At 36.5% G+C, this 18,794-nt stretch overlaps 1 protein-coding gene across 8 annotated transcripts in view; it reads right to left on the bottom strand.

The window, feature by feature from the left end:
- Positions 1 to 18,794, bottom strand: part of NBEA (neurobeachin) — a 685,632-nt gene that overhangs the window by 33,692 nt on the left and 633,146 nt on the right. For all 8 annotated transcript variants that reach the window (XM_088021800.1, XM_088021804.1, XM_088021803.1 and 5 more), the window contains one exon: positions 8,828 to 8,995. In XM_088021800.1, the coding sequence (XP_087877926.1) occupies positions 8,828 to 8,995 (168 nt within the window). The remainder of the gene's footprint in view (positions 1 to 8,827; positions 8,996 to 18,794) is intronic.

Below are 18,794 nucleotides of genomic sequence, written 5' to 3'. Positions count from 1 at the left end.
TTACTTGCTTTACCAACACTAAACTATATAAAAAATTAAAAATGCTATTTTATATTCAACTGTTTCTAATTTTTCATAGAAACTACACAATAGAAGAACAAACGTGTTTCCTTTTTTTTAACAATCAACTGCATTAAGGCTAAGTCTATACTAGCAAAATTATTAGAATACTTCAGCAAATACTTAATAACTCAAGTAAAAAAAGAACCACATTTGCTGTAACTATCAGACTATGTTAGACAGTATTGAGGGAGAGGATTCTGATGGTTCATTTACCTGCCTCAGTGCTTGGTTTTATTCTTTTAGTATAAACCTAAAAGAAATAAAGAGGAAAATTATCCTTTCGCTGATTCCTATTTCCTCCTTGGACTGATGAGTTATAATGATGATATTACATATCTGACTTAACAAATTAATGTGAACAGTGAATGTGAAAAGCAAGAACCATGTCCTTTGGATTAAAAAAAAAATGCTCTGTCCAGAACAGTTTTTCTTCAAATCAGGTCAGTGCCGTTGGTGGCAAGCTCACTCAATTTTTATATTTAAAAATAAGCGTAAGTCAACTCAGGTAGGAAAAGTACGTGTATTTTAATGCGTCAGGTATGCCCGGATGCCTTAAATAAATTTGCCTAAAGCAGTGACTAACTCAGGGGGAACATAGACGTGAGCTGGATCATCTTTCTTGTCCCCAGGAGACTGGCCTCCAGAGACTGCACCCCTACCACTCTCTTGCTCCTCTAGCTTCCCACTCTTTTTGGCCAATGAGAGCTCAGGACAGGAGACAGGAAGGGGATGTAAAATTTATCCTATGGTCCTTCCTTGCCAGGTCCCAGTTTGGCAGTGGCTGGATTGCAGTCTTCTCTCTAAGGCCACAACTCCACATCGTGGAGCCTACTGGGGCTCGATCTCATGCCCATGAGATCATGACCTGAGCCAAAAGCAAGAGTCAGACGCTGAACCGACTGAGCCACCCAGGCACCCCAGCGGATGACGTCTTAAGGACTCTTCCAGATTTTCTGTTCTTTGCTCACTTTTGGGTTAATCATTAAATAGTACATAGGTAAAGTACCCAATCCAGAAATGCATAATGAAATGTGAGAAGAATCAGTACAACGTTTCTGCCAAATTCTCCCTGGTTGAATCAATGTATATAAAGCAAACTCAGGCTGGCTGAATTGGGAGATGGAAGTTGGGGGAAGGCAGTGGTGGAGGAGGAGGAATGTTAGTACCGGTGACGACCTTTCCTCACCATACAAAATAAGTTCACTTGGAGTGTCTGATCATGGAAAGGAAATAATAATGAAAATAATAGAAGTTGGTAAGATTTGCCTGGAAGTGGAATGACATCAAGACAAAGGTTTACCAGGTGGTGGTATAAACATCACAAAATGAAATCATATACTTTTATTAGGCTAAAATCAAAATCAAAATAGTATTGCATGTATTTGGCAGAACAAAGTGCTCTTCTTTGATTTTGACATAAATGGGAAACAACAATTTAGATATACTATATTGAGATTTCAAATGGCTTTAAGTAGGTTCATTATCAATATGTTTAAAACCTTTAAAAATGAGCTCTAAGCATCTAACTGAAATGCTTAGGTATTTAGATTGAGTAATATCTACTTCAACAAATTGAAGCACGCAATATGTTTTGAATAATTGTTAATTTATGCTAAGGTAACAACTGTGTAATATAACTGAAATCTATGTTACTAGAAGATAAGGAAATCCCTTCCAGCTATTTCTATTACAAACAGGAGGCTACAATTTTCACCCTTCTTCCTTGTGTAAAATATGACTTTAGATGCTTGTGAAAGCATTTGCTGTTAATTTCTGAAAATCAGTAATTAGCACTTCTCAACACTATGCAATAAAAATAACACAAAGACGAGAACAAGCACATCTCACATAAATGACACACATCTCACTTTGACTAGCTGCATTATTTATGCTTTCTTAGGGGACGATTGATGACCATGGACTAGCTAAGGACTGCAGTAATTACAAGGAGAAAAGATAAACCTAAATTAAAGATTTATTCACTAATCAAAATTAAATGTGTGTCATTAATTTTCTTCATACTAATTTCTATATAGAAACTTTATTCACTGATTCTTTGCAATTGCAAGCCTTATTGCTGTTGGGTGAGGAACACACAAACAGGCACATTTGAATCTATACTTTTGTTAGTCTTAGGGATCATAATATTCTTCTTGTTCCCCAAACGATTCTTTAAACTTAAAAGAATACCTAATGTGCAAATATTTCCACTCCCATAATTTAAAATGTAGGGGTTTTCTTTCTATTTTATTTTATTTCTTTCTATTTTAATTTGGCTTTTGAATTTTTAACTCTGTAAAACTTCCAGTAATTATAGGGGGAAAATTAAGATGGTTTTAAGAAATCTTTATCAGGCATTTTGTTGATCATTTGTTGCAATCACGTCTCAGAATAAATGCCCAGGAGAAAAACCCTGAATATCCCCCATGTGAAGACAATTAGGCATCATGGCCATTGTAAATGGACAACATTGTGCTACAACCCACTCAAGCAATCCACAAGGGGGGTGTTGCTATCCCTTGTCAGACACAAGAAAGGAGTTAGAAATGGGGGAAGGAAAAGACAAGGGATAACAAATTCACAGAAAGAATAAGCAATGACCAGACGGCCATCAATGTCGTCACTACAAATACCTTCATTTACATCATAAGGATGAAAAGTGGGTTAAGTTTTTCCTTATAAATTTTATGAGTTCATCTTCTAGGAAAGCCAACATTGTAGGCTGTTTTGGTTAAAGACATGTCTGTCTTGTTGGTTCCTGACAGCCTTATCATGTCAGGTTTCTGTAGTAGCAGGAATGGTTCAGCAAGAAAATAAAGTGAAACTGAAGGAATCTATTCTACTTCCTTTGGGCATATTCTCACTATAGCAGATCCAAAGGAATGCTTTGTTATCCCTGTCAGATCAAAGAAAGAGATAAACACAGAAAATAAAATCTAAGAAGACCAAGAAATATTGGTAACAAAAAATTAGACTAAAAATGTCACACTTTTATAACAACTGGTAATATTAAAATTTATTATTTAATGTTTTAATATTTCCAGCACAGATGAATGTGTATATATGTATAAGTAAATAAATATTGCATGGCCCATATGTTCTTATAGTTTGCCAGCAAAATAGCCTTTTACGATAGGCTTGTGTATCTACCTCTTACTATCAAAGAGAAATCACTTAAATCATTTTTCAGTTTGGCAGTGTCGACTATACATATGATGATATAGAGAAATGAATTATTAAAACAAAAGTTCTTCCAAGATATTTCATTTAATTATGCTTTTAGGTAAAATAACCAATAGTCAGTGTAGTGCTCTATGGTTTACAAAGTATTATCCCATATCTTTTCTCATACGATCCTCAAAAACAGACCTATGAGTTATGTATCATTTCTGTCATCATTTTACAGGTGGGAAAACCAAGGTACATAAAAGTAAAGTGACTCAATGTCTCAAATTAATGACTGGCTGTGATAAAACTTATTATCTGGTTTCCACCTTTCTATTATTTTTTATTGCCTATTAGATACCATATAATCATATCTAAGGCAGACAGACTTGAGTAATTATATCCATGATCGAAAGAGTGATCCATTTTAGACACAATTTTAGAATGAAATATTTTTCACTCATTATAAAAGTACAGTAAAAAAAAAATTGTGACATTTAATTTGTAATCTCTACTAACCAACTATTGACTATGCCATAATCCCCTAGTGCCTCTGGAACTCTTACAGACTGACAAAACAAGTTTTTCTGGAATGTAGTTAAAATAAACAATGAACAAAATGGCTGAGAAAGATTTCTTTCTTTCTTTTATTTTTAAAAAAATATTTTATTCATTCACCTGAGAGAGAGACAGCGAGAGAGGGAACATAAGCAGAAGGGAGCGTGAGAGGGAGAAGCAGGTTCCCTGGCAGGGAGCCCGACACAGGACTCAATCCCAGGACCCTGAGATCATGACCTGAGCAGAAGGCAGATGCCTAACGACTGAGCCACCCAGGGGCCCCTCTTTCTTTCTTGTTTTAGAGAGAGAGACAGCACACACAAGTGAGGGGAGGGTCAGAGGAAAAGAGAATCTTAAGCAGGCTCCACACCCAGTGCTGAGCCCTACTCAGGGCTTGATCTCACAACCCTGAGATCATGACCTGAGCTGAAATCAAGAGTTGGACACTTAACCGACTGAGCCACCCAGGCACCTCACTGAGAAAGATTTCTTAGAACCATCTTAAAATTTCCCTTATAATTCCTGGAAGTTTTACTTAGTTGAGAGTTTTAAGAAATTCAAAAGCACAAACAAAATAGAAAGAAAAACCTTACAGGTTAAATTAGTGAAATGGCAATACACATTAGGTGTTCCTCATTTTTAAGAATCATTTTGAAAGTAAGAAGAATATCATCTCTAAAACTAGTATTAGTAAATACTGTTATTTTAGAACTCCTAGAAAGTAATGGGATTAAAGCAACCCCGACTTGACAATCAGGAGACCTTACCTAAACCTGACTCTGATGCTACATAAATGGGTGTCCTCGGAAAAATTGTTTAATAAGAGTGTTGGCCTAGCTTAATGGTTTTTAACTGGAGATGTATATGAAATGCCTGGAAAGGTTTTTGTTTTTCAAAATAAACCTGCTTGAACCCTCTCTCTGAATATCCTGAGATGCCCATGGGACGGGGAGTGGGACAGTGGACAGGAAGTTAGATGGGGTTAGATGGATATGGCAGGTGTATGTGAAAATAGTCAAGGGGCTGGGGATATAGAAAAAATTAGAGTTTAAAATTTGAAACTAGGTGATAGGTACATCGAGGTTCATCACACCACTCTGTCTCCTTTTGTAGGAGGGGGAGAAAAGCTTTCCAGATCTTCTTATACACCTTTAGTACACAGTGCTTCTTAAACTTCAATGTCTCAGACAAGTCACTAGGGATCTCTTTAAATGCATGTTCTGATTTAGTAGGTTGGGAAGGTCTGAGAATCTGAGGTTCTCACAAGTTCCTCGGTGATGGTGTTACTATTGGTCTCTGGACTACATTTGAGTAAAAAGGAATTAGAACACCATGGGACCAGATAATTACTAACTAGAATATTCTATTTCCTCAGCAGGTCATAGGATGGAGTTTCTTGGCCATCATTTGGTAAGTAAAAATATAAAGCAAATCACATCATTTTTATTAATATGTAAAAATGGTAAGAAAGAATATTCATTGCCATGCTTAAAATTACTGTTCAAATAGTCAGTTGAGCTCATCTATGAAATAACATGTCTAGAAGATTATGATGTAAGCCAAGACTTAAGACAATTTAAATAATATCTAGTATCCAACAGATCTAGTGTTTACATATTAAGAAGAGCTTTGTACCAGAACTCTTCTGTCATGTTTCTGCCCAGAGGCTGTCATGATAAAGTTTATTATCAGTTACTGCTTTACAAGTATAAAATAAGTTAAGCTGTCATATTTTTCTCAGGCAAAGATCCTAAGCTGTCAAAGAATGTCAATTTTAAATCTGACATAGAGAAGAAAATTATCTGTTATTCTGACCTCTAATTTCTTGACATTTTAATGCCATAATTGCTGTGGTTAGTGCTGCTTCATGATTTCAACCTGTCAAGGAAGAATGAATCAATAACCTTAAGCCATTTCTCAAATTTTAGCCCTAACTTCAAAGCTCGAAGTTATAGGCAGATTGTGGGATATATATATATATGTATGTATTTTTTTTCAAGAGGGACATATATCGATATTCATATATTAAATATTTATTGTTTAAATCAGTGTTTAAGCATCAAAAAATTCATCTTCCTTAGGCTACTTGGAGTTTAGTGTAAGATAACTATAATCTTTCTTTGGCTTTATCTATGTGAAATGTAATGATCTTAGTATTTAAAAAACACAAAGACAAACATTATCAGATAAAAGAAATTCATTAAGCTAGATAAGAGGGCTAACATTTTGAACACTGCTTTTTTAAGAGTTTGTGTCCAACCAATTAGGTAGGTATCAACAATTGATGTTTTCATAAAAGGTGTTGTGCCTCCTGGAAGGCCTCCTCATAGGGGAAATGTATATGTAAGGGGGTAGAAATGGCTACCAAATAGTGAATATACTGCACTTCATTTCACTTATCTACAGAGTTCTACTGGGTGACAGTAGATGCTAAGCGTTTAGGTTGGCAAACATGTCATGTATTATTCCTCCTTTATAGAGATAGCAATTGAAATAGAGGGAGATCTAATGTCTTGGCCAGCATTAGATAGCTCACAGATTTTAGGTGGGTTCCCATCTATTGCAGGTTCTTAAATGATAGTGCAGTATGTTTTTCTTTTTCCCCACAGAATATCAGCTTTAGTTACTAATATGGTAAGAATGGAGAGTTATACGTTTTTGAGAATGTAATAGGTTTCTGGGGTAGAGGAGATAAGGGTGGGGAGTGGGGAGAGGGACAGTTAACTCATGTCCCTTGATATAATTTAATCTGCTATGGCTACAATGTAATAAGCAGTTCCTTAGCAGTCTTAAGGAGGTAAAGCATCTTCCTAAGCAATCTTGAGTTGACACAGGTCCACAGGGTCAGAGCAAATGTGTGTGTGCTTGGGCCTCTGCTGGCTGGTGGAAGGAAGGTAACTGTGTTCCAGGTATGGGCACCCTTAGGGTGGATTCTGAGAACGGACATCAAGAGCTTTTGGGTCAGAGAGGCAGGCGAGGAGCTGGGGTGGGAGGACATATCTATCACAGAATGACTCTGGAAGTTTCTCTGGTGGAACCTCAGTATTCAGCAATTATGTGCTCATAATGAGAATGCTAGAGAGAGTCTTGAACTCAGGGCCCCTAGTGCTTGGCAGTCAGCCTCACTATGAGGGAATCAGGAGCAGTAATATATTGTTCAGACCATCTCTATAATAAGCGAACATCATGGCTGAGCCACTCCCATTCAATAAAAACTTTTTGAAAATTATACATTTTCATGTAGTATTTCATTAGGAAGTCCTATAATTTGATACTTAAGGCCCATACATAGTTTTTTTCCCCACTGTCCAAAGCAATGGTGTGATATTTTATAGAAGCAGGTATTTTTATAGAATTCAAATAATAAACACATATCCATGTAAAGAAAGCCTCAATCCTAATTCCATTTTCTTTTTATTCCCATGTATCACTTTATTTACTCTCATTTAAATGTGAAAAATCTGCTATTTTTCTGTCGATTTTAATGCTGTCTTGCACTGTCATTACATATAATATGCTTAAAATATTTTATTTTCCCGAGAGGATTAACTTGCAACTTTCTTTACAAGGACAGAACTCTATAATGGATAAAAATGTATGATCAGATATTCAGAAGCAAAAAGGTTTATGGTATTTAAAAGGCAAAACCCAATTTGGAGGTGGTCTTGGGATGAAAGGATAAGCTACTCCAATTCTTCTTTTCTGATTCCAAAGGTATTGGTTCTAAAAGGAGGATATAATTTGTAAGGTGTTTACAGAACCGGGCAAAGGTGTATTGTGAAAAGAGTAATTAAGCTCAGAATTATCTCCCATAAAATAATCTGATTACATTTTGTACAGGGGGTTCTAAATCAGGTGAGTGTAATGGTCTGCAGAGAAAATCCCTTCTTTCACCCGTGAATTTCGTAGTATCTGGCTTCTCTTTCCTTCCTTCACTCTTTGCCTCTATCCCCTTCTCCCAGCTTCAGGCACTAATCCATTTCCTCCCACGTACAACATAACACTGCACCTAATAACGTGCTTATGACGCGTTCTCTGAATACTTAGCCCTAAGGGTCCAATGAGCCCCGATCTCGAGCCTCTCCCTTCTCCTCTTCTCTGCTTGCAGCCATGCAAATGGAGCCATTTTGTTTTTGTAGAGGTAATGTAAGAAGTAAGTTTATGGATGCAAATTTTTCTTGTAGAGCTTTATTTCCCAGATCTACAAGTTTTCCACCTCTAAAATTAAAAGCAAAAAAATAAAACAAGCATTCCCCTGACGGGAAATGTAGCCATGATTGCTTGTTTTGCACACAGCAGATGGCCGCTATCGGGCGGAATGGAGGCTGGGACGTGGCTTCCTGGCAGCGACACTTACCCAGCAGCTGTTGCTCCTTTACTCTTTCACCTATCTGAAGTCATTGTGTGCAGTGTGGAAGTGATTTAAATAATATTTTATATGAATATTTTCCTAAAAATACGTATGCACATAGTAGAGCACATAATTCCCAACTGTTAGCTATAAACTTTCAGGGTAAGAACATACAGGAATAAAAATACTCTACCCTCATCTATTTTATTGATGTATTTTGGAGAACATTCTGGAATAAAATACTATACCCTCATCTATTTTATCAATGCATTTTTTTGAGCATTCTGTCTGGAAGTCTGTAATTTTGCTTTTATTAAGAAAATATATACTGGCAGCTTATACTGGCAGCTTATTTTAATGTGCATGATTCTTATTCAAATATTCAACTAGGTTTCATTAATAACATGCACAGAGCTTTAAGCATTTTAATGAAGATGCTGAAATAAAACAAGTAAAATAGGGATATTGAAGTGCATTATATGTGTCTACAATTCAAAAGAGAAGAACACAGTGGTCTCATGACTTGGTTTTAACATATAATACTCATTTTCCGACATTGTCAAAACCCTGAAATTTATGTTTCGTAAAAATTTATGTTGAAAGGAAATTTATACAGAAAGAGATGGAAAGCCAAATTTGTGTTTGAGAGATGAAAGAAAGTTTTGGAATAATATGGGACTTAACACCTACCTCCCTGAGCACAGGGTCAGTGATACTATCCAGGTTCACAGAGCCTTCATAGGTTAAGTAGTGAAAAACATTCAGAGCACGGACTGCTTCTGGTCCTCGCTGTTTGTAGCCAAATATAAGGTCAATCCACTGATGGAGTTGGCAAGAAACAAATTCACTTTCCAGGGCCTGCAATGAATGAGTCAAGAAAGAAATAAGAGACTGTACAGACTTAGCAAATCTCCCTTTTTCTTACTTTGAAATATTCTACGTAAAGAAGTACCATATGCTCTTTGCATTACTGTATTTTATCTGTATGTATTAGATGTCCTGTTCCTAGAAATGGCAAAATAATAAAACACAGACCTGAATGAAAATTTTCTCTTTCTAAAATGCTTAACTTTTTTGTGGCTCCATTATGTATAGGATACGATTTTTAATATTAAATAGATTTCTTAAAAAGATGCATTCATGTTCAAAACAAAAATAATCTGAAGTACCTGTTTTAATTTTACAATAATTTCATTTCTCATTTTTAGACATTAGTTTAAAACTAAACAATTTCATTAGAAACTTTGATATATACTTATTTTCCTGCCTAAAGTCTTCAAATTTACCACTAACACTACTAAAAGGGGATGCCTTCCTTTGGTTACAAATGAACTCTTGCTTTTACACAGTCTAGGAATCACTGGGCAATTTTACACGTTGGCTAGCTAGTAGGAAATGAATGCAAATTACTGACGTTGTCAAGGATCATACTAAGCTTCCATAAAGAGTCAGAAAAAAGAGAAGGCCTTTTCATTTCCTATGAAGCCATCATAAGCTTCGGGAGGTGTCCTGACACGTGGGCACGGAGTTCTGTTCATACCTGTGACATGAGCAGTGTCGATTGCTGTATGGCTCTCCATGCCTCTCACTTACTGCACCCACTTGTCATCAATTTCTTACTGATTTTAAGAGCACATTGATTTCAGCAACATGAACACAAGCTGTAGAGCTAGCTTCTTAAATTTCAACTGAGTGTAGCCATATTAAACAATTTTCTAAATTACAGCTGTAACCAAATATGTGAATGAAGTCATTCTCTGGCTTCATGACCCTGATTTCTAAGGCGTTGACACCAATTTGGAATTCACTTAATTAATAAATGATTTCTTAAATCAGCCCTCTGATAATTACATTTAATTTTTTTAATCTATAAAATATCTGAATGATACTTTGCAACTTTTCCTGTGATCACATTTTACCAGCAATTTTATTTCCCTCGACCTCTTGATTTATTTCTTTCAAAAGTTTTGGTATTTTACCAATTATTGTGGATGTTTCTCATTCAGAAATATAAACAGACTTTATTAAAGGGTAGTTTCTGTACTAAGACTAAACAGAATTCTACATTCTATGTATTCTATATTAGTGGTATTGACATAACAGTTCAGACTAGAATATAGAGAAGAAGACTAAAATATAAGAGCTAGGTTGGTTAAAATTCTGTATTGGTTATGTCAATACTGTTGGTTTGGTCGGTGTGTATAAATGATTCTGTGAGTGTGGTGTAACTAGTTAACAAAGAAAAAAGTCTATTTAGTAATGTTTTCAGTGCTTGGTGCAATAAATGAAAGGATGAAAACCAAAAAATTATGGAGTGGCTTTTGTCCAAATGTATTCATGGGAATTCAAAATAGTAATAAAGTCAGATATGTTACTCAAAGAAGATTTTAGGGGCGCCCGGGAGGCTCAGTCAGTTGGGCAACCAACTCTTGGTTTCGGCTCAGGTCATGATCTTGGCTCAGGTCATGGGTTCTGAGATCTAGCCCCCCTAAATGCTCAGTAGGGAGTCGGCTGGAAGATTCTCTCCCTCCCCCCCTCCCCCCACTGGCACGCATGCAATCTCTCTCGAATACATAAATAAATCTTTAAAAAAATAAATAAAGGAAGATTGTACCAACACCATCACATAATCAGTTAAGCAGCAACCATTTCAAATAAATTTTATTGATACCACTAGACATATTTGGAAAGTATTGATGCAATTTAATATTTTTCTGTTAGAGTAAAATAAATATTGAATAAAATGCTTAATGTAGTTGTGAGAGGTGGAGGGAATGATGATTTTTCACTAATTTGAATTTAAAAATAGATCTGTTCTCTTCTATCTCCATCCACTACTTTCACTTCCCTCCTCCACCAGGGACAACATCTGTAATGTGTTTGATGTTTCTCCTTTCGTTTGCATGTGTTTTTATAAAACATTACTTGTTATTTGCGTATGTAGTTTTGATTCATCAAAATGGTACAAGGTTATAGATTGCACTTAGTTTCTTACTTTTTCCACGTAGCATTGCTTTTGAAGATCAGCTGTGTGTATAGGAAATCTGTTGTTTCTAGTGGCTGCACAGAGCTGCCCCAGCAATGAGCACTAGACTGCCTCTAGCCCCCTGTGACACAATGTTGGGATGAATGTCCTCTCTTGCACCTCTTTTTGGATCTTTGTGAGAATTTCTCTGGGACTCATAATCTGGAGTGGGACTGCTGTGTCCCTGCAGTGGATGTGCCCATTAGTGCCCAGCTGCGCTTCAGGATGGCTGCGCTTGTCTCCACTCCCTCCCGCAGTGCATATAAGGCTCTATATGTCCACAAGCCCATCCACTCTTAGTATTGTCCGGGTTTCTAATTTAGCCAGTGTAACAGATATGAAACAGTATCTCATTGTTTTAATTTGTATTCCTCTGATTAATAAGGAATTTGACATCTTTTTAATATAGCCTTTTGGGTTTCCTCTTCTGTAAACTTCCTCTTCACGTCCTTTGCTCATCTTTTTATGGAGGTTCCTGTCTTTGTGTTGTTATTTTGCAAAAGTTCTTTATGTATTTTAGGTAATAGTTCCTTGTTGGTTTTAAACATTGTAAATGTATGCTCCCAAATGTTACATGTCTACGAACTTTATCCATGTAGTTCTTCATTGAAAAGAAATTCTTAATTTTGAGCTCATCAACTATTTTTTCTCTTTATTTTTATGCTCTTGGGATTTTGTTCTGAAATTACGAAGATAACTTTTTATAATTTTAATGTATTAGCTTTTTTTTTTAAAGATTTTATTTGTTTATTTGACAGAGAGCTAGAGAGCACAAGTAGGCAGACAGCAGGGAGAGGGAGAAGCAGGCTCTCCGAGCAGAGAGCCTGATGCGGGGCTCAATCCCAGGACCCTGGTATCATGACCTGAGCCGAAGGCAGCCGCTTAACCGAATGAGCCACCCAGGTCCACTAATGTATTAGCTTTATGTTTATGGTTTTACTTTTCATATACTCGTCTTTAATTCACCTACAGTCTACTTTAACTTGTATGTGGTATTAAATAGGGATCCAGTATTATTTTTGTTTATATGGTAAGTCAGTTTTTCCAATACCTCTATTAAACAAACACAATTTTCCTCAGCGGTATATGATGCCATCTTTGGTGTGTGTATATTTGAGACAAAGATATAAAACTGCTAGTGTTTACAAATAGGATAATCTTCCTAGAAAAAGCAATACAGTCAGCAGCCAACTTATTAGAACTAATGAAAAGGATGCAAGGTACCTTTTTCTTTCTCTCCTTTCTTCCCTCCCTTCCTTTCTCTTTTCCCTATCCATCCATCTATCCATCCATCCATCCCTCCATCCATCTATCTGGATATATGTGAGTCTACAGCTCTTTCCACTCTTTTTATTTCTATTGTTACCCTAATTTATCTTAATTATCTTTATTTCTCATATATCTTTCTAGCCCACTAGTGGGTTTATTCTTTTTCAGTCAATGCAGCTATTCTTGGACCTTTATTCTTCCCTATAACATTTAAAATAAGTGCACAGAGATACATCAAAATGATTGTGATTGGAGGCCAGTAAATTTATGGGTTAATTTGGGAAAGCTGATATTCGGTTCCCATCCAAGGTCCTAGAATGTCTCTTTACTTACACGGGTTATTTTCTATGTATTTTATTAGAGTTAAAAATTAATATTTTCTCCATAAAGGATGTGGGAATTCTTGGTTAATTCCCAGAGAGTCCACAAGTTTTGATGCAATTACAACATTCTAAAATTACATTTCATATTTGGTTACTGATGATTTAAAAGAATGCCACTGATTTCTTTAAGTTGATTTTGTTTCTGGCAAGTCTTATTAGTTATAACTATAACGTCTTTATTTTTTTCTTATAGAATTGTTCTTAACTTTAAGGACTACATTAAACAATAGTGGTGACATGAAGCATCTTTGTCTTTTTCCTAATCTTGAACAATTAGACTTTTTGTAACACACATATACACACTCACAAATTTTATATATATATATATATTACATTATAAATACACACTCACACATTACATTATATATATACACACTAACAGATATTATATATATATTGGGGGTTGTTAGATAATATTTTGCTTAGAACTTTTGTATTTATATCTATACATGAAATGGCCCTATTTCTTTATTCTTCTTTTCTCCCTTTAACTACTTTTGGAATCAAGATTACACTAGCCTTCACGGATGGCTTGTCATGTTTTCTGCAACTACTTTCTAAAGAAATTATTTTATTATCTCTTGAAAATTTGGTAGAATTTACCTGTAAAATAATATGGTCTTGGATAATTTGGAGATGGGAAGATTTTACCATTTAAATTTCTTTCAGGCTTTTAAGTCTTTATTTCTTGTGGTGCCAATTTCAACGTTTTATATATTTTTTCTCAGTATTTATTTCATCTCAGTTTAAAAAATTATTCATATTTGTTTACAACAATCTTTAATTCAATTTTAAAAAATCTCTAAGTCTATAGTTATTTATCCTATCCTATTCTATATGTTAGAGAGGCAGCAGAGTGAATCAATGAACAATTAATTGTTTAAATAATTTTGCCCCAGGTTTTTTGGGGGGATTATAAAATTAAATGACAAAGAAACAATAAGGTAGCAGATTCAACAGATAATGTCTTATAGATTGTCTGTCTTGCTAGTCACTGCGGAGAGAAAAGAAAATCCAGTTAGAACATCTAAAAGCCAACCCCGGTTTTAAATCAAATGCATACCTGAGAATCGAATTTTAGGTACCCCATAATGAAAGCATAAAGACCTATCTCAAGCTAAAGCCTGACACTGAGACTTAACTGTACTCTAAATAGTATCAATCTGTTACTAAATACATGCTGTCTGCTTATTCTCTACAGAACTATGTTTTCTTGTACAAACCCATTTTGGACTCTGAAACAAGATTTTATTGCAAATACTTACAATGGAAAAATATAAAGAAATACTTGATTAGTAAGCTATTAGGGTTATAATGGTCTTAATAGCTTTCTTTACCCTTTACTTGCATATCTAAAAGCAGAAGCAATTGCTTTAAGCCTAGATAAACCAATTCCCAATCCATAATTCTACCCTGGGGATCTGGGAGGAAGGAAATAAAGAGTGCGATTTAAACCGGAGAGGATATCTCTTAGATGGATAATAGTTACCTAATTCTAATTTTATTGTCCCATGGGTATTAGATGCTAGAGAATTCTTTCTCTAGCAGGTTTAGGATAAAGCATCTCTGAACTTAAAAAAAAAAAAGGAAACGAGGGCTAGTGGAATTAACTCTGAGGAAAGAATATTTTTTCTCCCGAATTCTTTTTATTTAAGAATACTGAATTTCCATATCCTCTTCTAGACTAGAGCAAGAATATTTCCAAGACTTTTCTCTTATTGCCTCAAAAATCTGCTTCTGATACTGAAAAGATTCTCTAAGGAGAGTTGCATGTAGTCAAGCGGACAATCAGAAATCATAGCACGACCTCTTCTGTAGGGGACTTAACTTATTCTAGGACTTGATTGCTTACTGGAGGTATAATCCAGAGGATTCTTTTCCAGTCCCACTAGCCCTACCCTGGTCTTAGCTCTCATTGCTCTTCACAAGGGCGACAGCAATACACCTCAACCTCTTTCTCTAATCTGACTAATCCAACCAGTCTTGCACCCTGCTGGGGGAACAGACTTCTGAAACCATCACGCTCACATTTTCCTCCTCTATTTCAAATCTTCGAAGGTTCTTCCCAGCAAAACACATTAGGGTAAACTTTACCTGACCCCTGATCCCACCCTCCCCCACTAGTTCTTAGGACTTCCGGATATACATCCTTGGCTCCAAGGAGCACAGACAATTCACAGCCCCCAACACAGAGCAGCTCATACAACCTTTGAGCCTCTGTTGCTCCTTTATCCCTTTTGAAAGCATTTCACCCTCCTGCTTCTTTTTCAGGTCTTAGCCATCCTTCTTACTCAACTGCAAGGTTTGTTTCCTGGGTTATCCAGCTCACACTCTATGAGTTCTTCTATGAATTTCTATGACACTTGAAATCCGTACCCTCCTGTTTAATGGAGTAAGATAATGTATACACATTTACTTGTGAAAATCAATTTGCATATAAATTGGAAAGTGCTATACAAACAAATGGGGTTATTACCAATTAGCACTTGTTTCAAACTTGCAATACTGTATCCTCAATTAGAACATAAGCGTTTTGAAGATAGAGATCGTATCTAATGCTTCTTTTCCATTTGTCATAGCTCCTAACCTAGTACTAAATAATAAATATTTAATAAATATTATTGGTTAATTAATTAAGCAATGGGAAAGATGTGCTGGTAACAAGAAGGAAGAAATGTCAGGAGTGGGAAAGCAGCTCATTCATTCAGTGAATATTGACTGAGCATCTGCTATGCGCTGACACTATTCTAGATTTTAGGGTTATGACAGTAAATAAAAGAAACCAAAATCCCTGCTCCGCAGCATTTACATTGTAGTGGGGGGAGATCGACACAACACCAGATAATTAGTAAGCTACAGAGTATGTCAGAAGGTGAAGTGCTAAAGAAAAGAGAAAGGTATGAAAGAAAGTTAAGGAGTATGTATGGATGGGGAGGGAATTGTTAATTTGGAGGAGGTGGTCAGAGAAGGCTTCTTTGAGTTTGTGACAATTAAGGACCACAATGAGGAACTGAACTATAAAGATATCTGGGGGAAGAGGATTTCAAACAGAGGCAATAGCCATTCATTCATTCATTCATTCATCCCTCATCCATTCAATATGTAGCATCTATTATGTGCCAGACAGTTAATTTAGGCCCCAGAGATACTATGATAAACAAGACAAAAGCTCTGATCTCTAGGAGCATGCCCATTGAAATGCAAATAAACAAGGTGAAAATACTTTAATCTCTTTCCAGCCCCAAATTACTGACTATCTACCCTGTGCCAGAAACTAGTCTTGGAGAATATACAGATGAATAAGGATTCCATGTCCTCCAAAAATATCACAAGTCTAGTGGGAGATAAACATGGCAGCTTGGGCTTTTCCTGCTTCTCAGACTCTAAGCTGACAATAGGCACTAAACAGCCCACTCCATCCCATTTCTAGTAGAAATTACTAAATATAATGATGCATCTCTGCTGCTCTATCCATCACCACTCTACACACTTGTCCCCTACCATTTACTTGCCTCTATAAGACCAGAGAAATCTGAGGGAAAATGGTCACAGCTAGGAAGCTGCATAGAGAGGCTGTTGGCTTGAACTTTATTTTTTTAATCATTTTTTTCAAAAATTTTATTTAAATTCGATTTAGTTAACATATACTGTATTATTAGTTTCAGGGGTAGAATTTAGTGATTCATCAGTTGCATATAATGCCCAGTACTCATAACATCAAGTGCCCTCCTTAATGCCCATCATTCAGTTACCCCTTACCCCCACCCAGTCCCCTCCAGCAACCCCCAGTTTCTTCCCTAGAGTTAAGAGTCTCTTATGGTTTGTCTCCCACGCTGTTTTCATCTTATTTTATTTTTTCTTCCCTTCCCCTATGTTCATCTGTTTTGTTTCTTTAATTCCACATACGAGTGAAATCCTACGGTATTTGTCTTTCTCTGACTGACTTATTTTGCTTAGCATAATACCCTCTAGTTCCATCCATGTTGTTGCAAATGGCAAGATTTCATTCTTTTTTGAAGGCTAAGTAATATCCATTGCTTAACGTCTTACTACCTTCACTGCTACCACCCTGGTCGAAGCCACCGTCACCTCTTATAAAACCTGCTAACAGATATGCCTGATTCTACCCTGTGCTTCAACAGTTCATAACTAAGACTGCAGCCAGAGCGATCCTTTCAAAATGTAAATAAGATCATGGCATGCTTCTGCTCCAACACTGCCATGACTCTCCATGTCACTCAGAGTGAAAATGCAAAGTGCTTATGATGGCCTTCGAGGCCTTTTGTGATCTGGCCTCGCTGCTGCTCAGTCTTCTACTAGGTGCCCCCTGCTCACTCCACCCCAGCTCCTTGGCTTCCTTGGGAAGCACATCCCTGCCACAGGGCCTTCGCTTCAGATGGTCCTTCTGCCTGCAAAGGTCTTTCCCCAACACAGTCACTTGGTCCACTCTCTCACCTTCTTCCAGTCTTAATGCAAACCTCACTTTCACAGTGAGGGGGTCCTGGCCACCCACCCCTGTATTCCGGAGCCCCTTACCTTCCCACTACTTCTTGTTTCCATAGTATTGATTACTTTCAAACATACTACATATTTTACTCACTTACTATTTTGTTGTCTGTCTCCCTTTGATCAAAAGTCAGCTCGACAAAGGCAGGGATCTTTGCCTTTTTCACTGGTATATCCAAACACATGAAATAGCGCCTACCAGCGTTCGCGGGGACTGATGTGTACTTGTCACTGTTCCTACTAGAGTGCAAGCTCCTGAGGGCCACTCATTGCATTGCTCATGCTTGTGTTTTCAGAGCCCAGAGCAGTGTGAACTGTGTAACAGGCCCTTTGTGACTGGGATAAAAGAAGGAATTTCTCTACTTTAGCTTTCTTTTGAGTGGGATTTGTGTTCAAGTCTTCTTCGTGTTTTTTCCATAATGCTTTCCTCAGAGCTGGCTCAAAGATTTGTGTAATAAACAAATCCCCAGTTTCAGAGAGAAGGAGGATACTGAAGGTCCACGAGATTAAGGGTGCCTTATTTGTCCAAGGGGTCACAGCTGACACGGGCAGAGCAGGCACTTAAAGACAAGATCTCTGTCTCAGTATTTTGAGTTTGCCACAGCACACTTCTGCAAGTTCTCATTTCCTGAAAATTCTTTTCAGAGCAGGGTGTGCTTTTTAGTATAAAAATATACCCCAAGTGCAAACTGTTACCCATCAAAAAGAGACTTTTTCTTTAAAATATGAAAATCATATAAAGGATGTAATACAGCAAAAGCAAAACCACATTTGGTTCTGCTATCTCTGCCTCAGTGCACCGTACTCTGCTCTGCAGACGGAGAATGTTCTACATTTGGTCTAGGAGCACCAGGGATCTGCTGGGCTGAGGGCCGGATGAGATTATCAGTGCACATCCGTGAAAGACCTTTTTCTAAAACAAATTTTAAAAAAGGGCAGATTATGATTGATGAACCCAGCATTAGGATAATGTTATCAGAGATACTTTCTATTTCTGTCCTTTGTGAAGAGGTCAGATTATAATCATGTTAGAACTGAACACAGTGCTTTATTAATGTTTCATGAGTGAGTCGGTTGTAATCAGCCTAGCTGGGTGTGGCTAAATTAAACCAATTCTTGATGTATGAACTCAATGCACTTAGAGTTTATTGAAATGTCTACCCAAAGTGTCCATATCACTTTTCCAGTTTTTCTAATGAGACCAAATTTTGGATTTCACAGTTCTTCAGTAAAACACAATCCTTGTCCCTGTATTTACAAAAGTATAAACAACTGTAATTAATTATATATATTATTTCCCATAACTAGAAAACAAGTTAACCAAAAAAAGTACATTCTTAAAAATCAAAGTAGTGTCTCTTTTTTAAAAATGAGAAGGAAATTAGGTTGTAGACATATAAAAGTTTCTACAAAATGTATCAAATACCTTTTCAGTTGTTATCATGAGATAATAAAACTGATTTCTCATCAATGA

This window comes from Eumetopias jubatus, unplaced genomic scaffold (genome assembly GCF_037043125.1).
Source record: "Eumetopias jubatus isolate StellerSeaLion01/CBP00866 unplaced genomic scaffold, mEumJub1_p1.0 scaffold_3, whole genome shotgun sequence".
NCBI classification, from domain to species: domain Eukaryota; kingdom Metazoa; phylum Chordata; class Mammalia; order Carnivora; family Otariidae; genus Eumetopias; species Eumetopias jubatus.
Note: the sequence above shows the minus strand (reverse complement) of the source record. Positions and strands in the feature narration are given on the sequence as shown.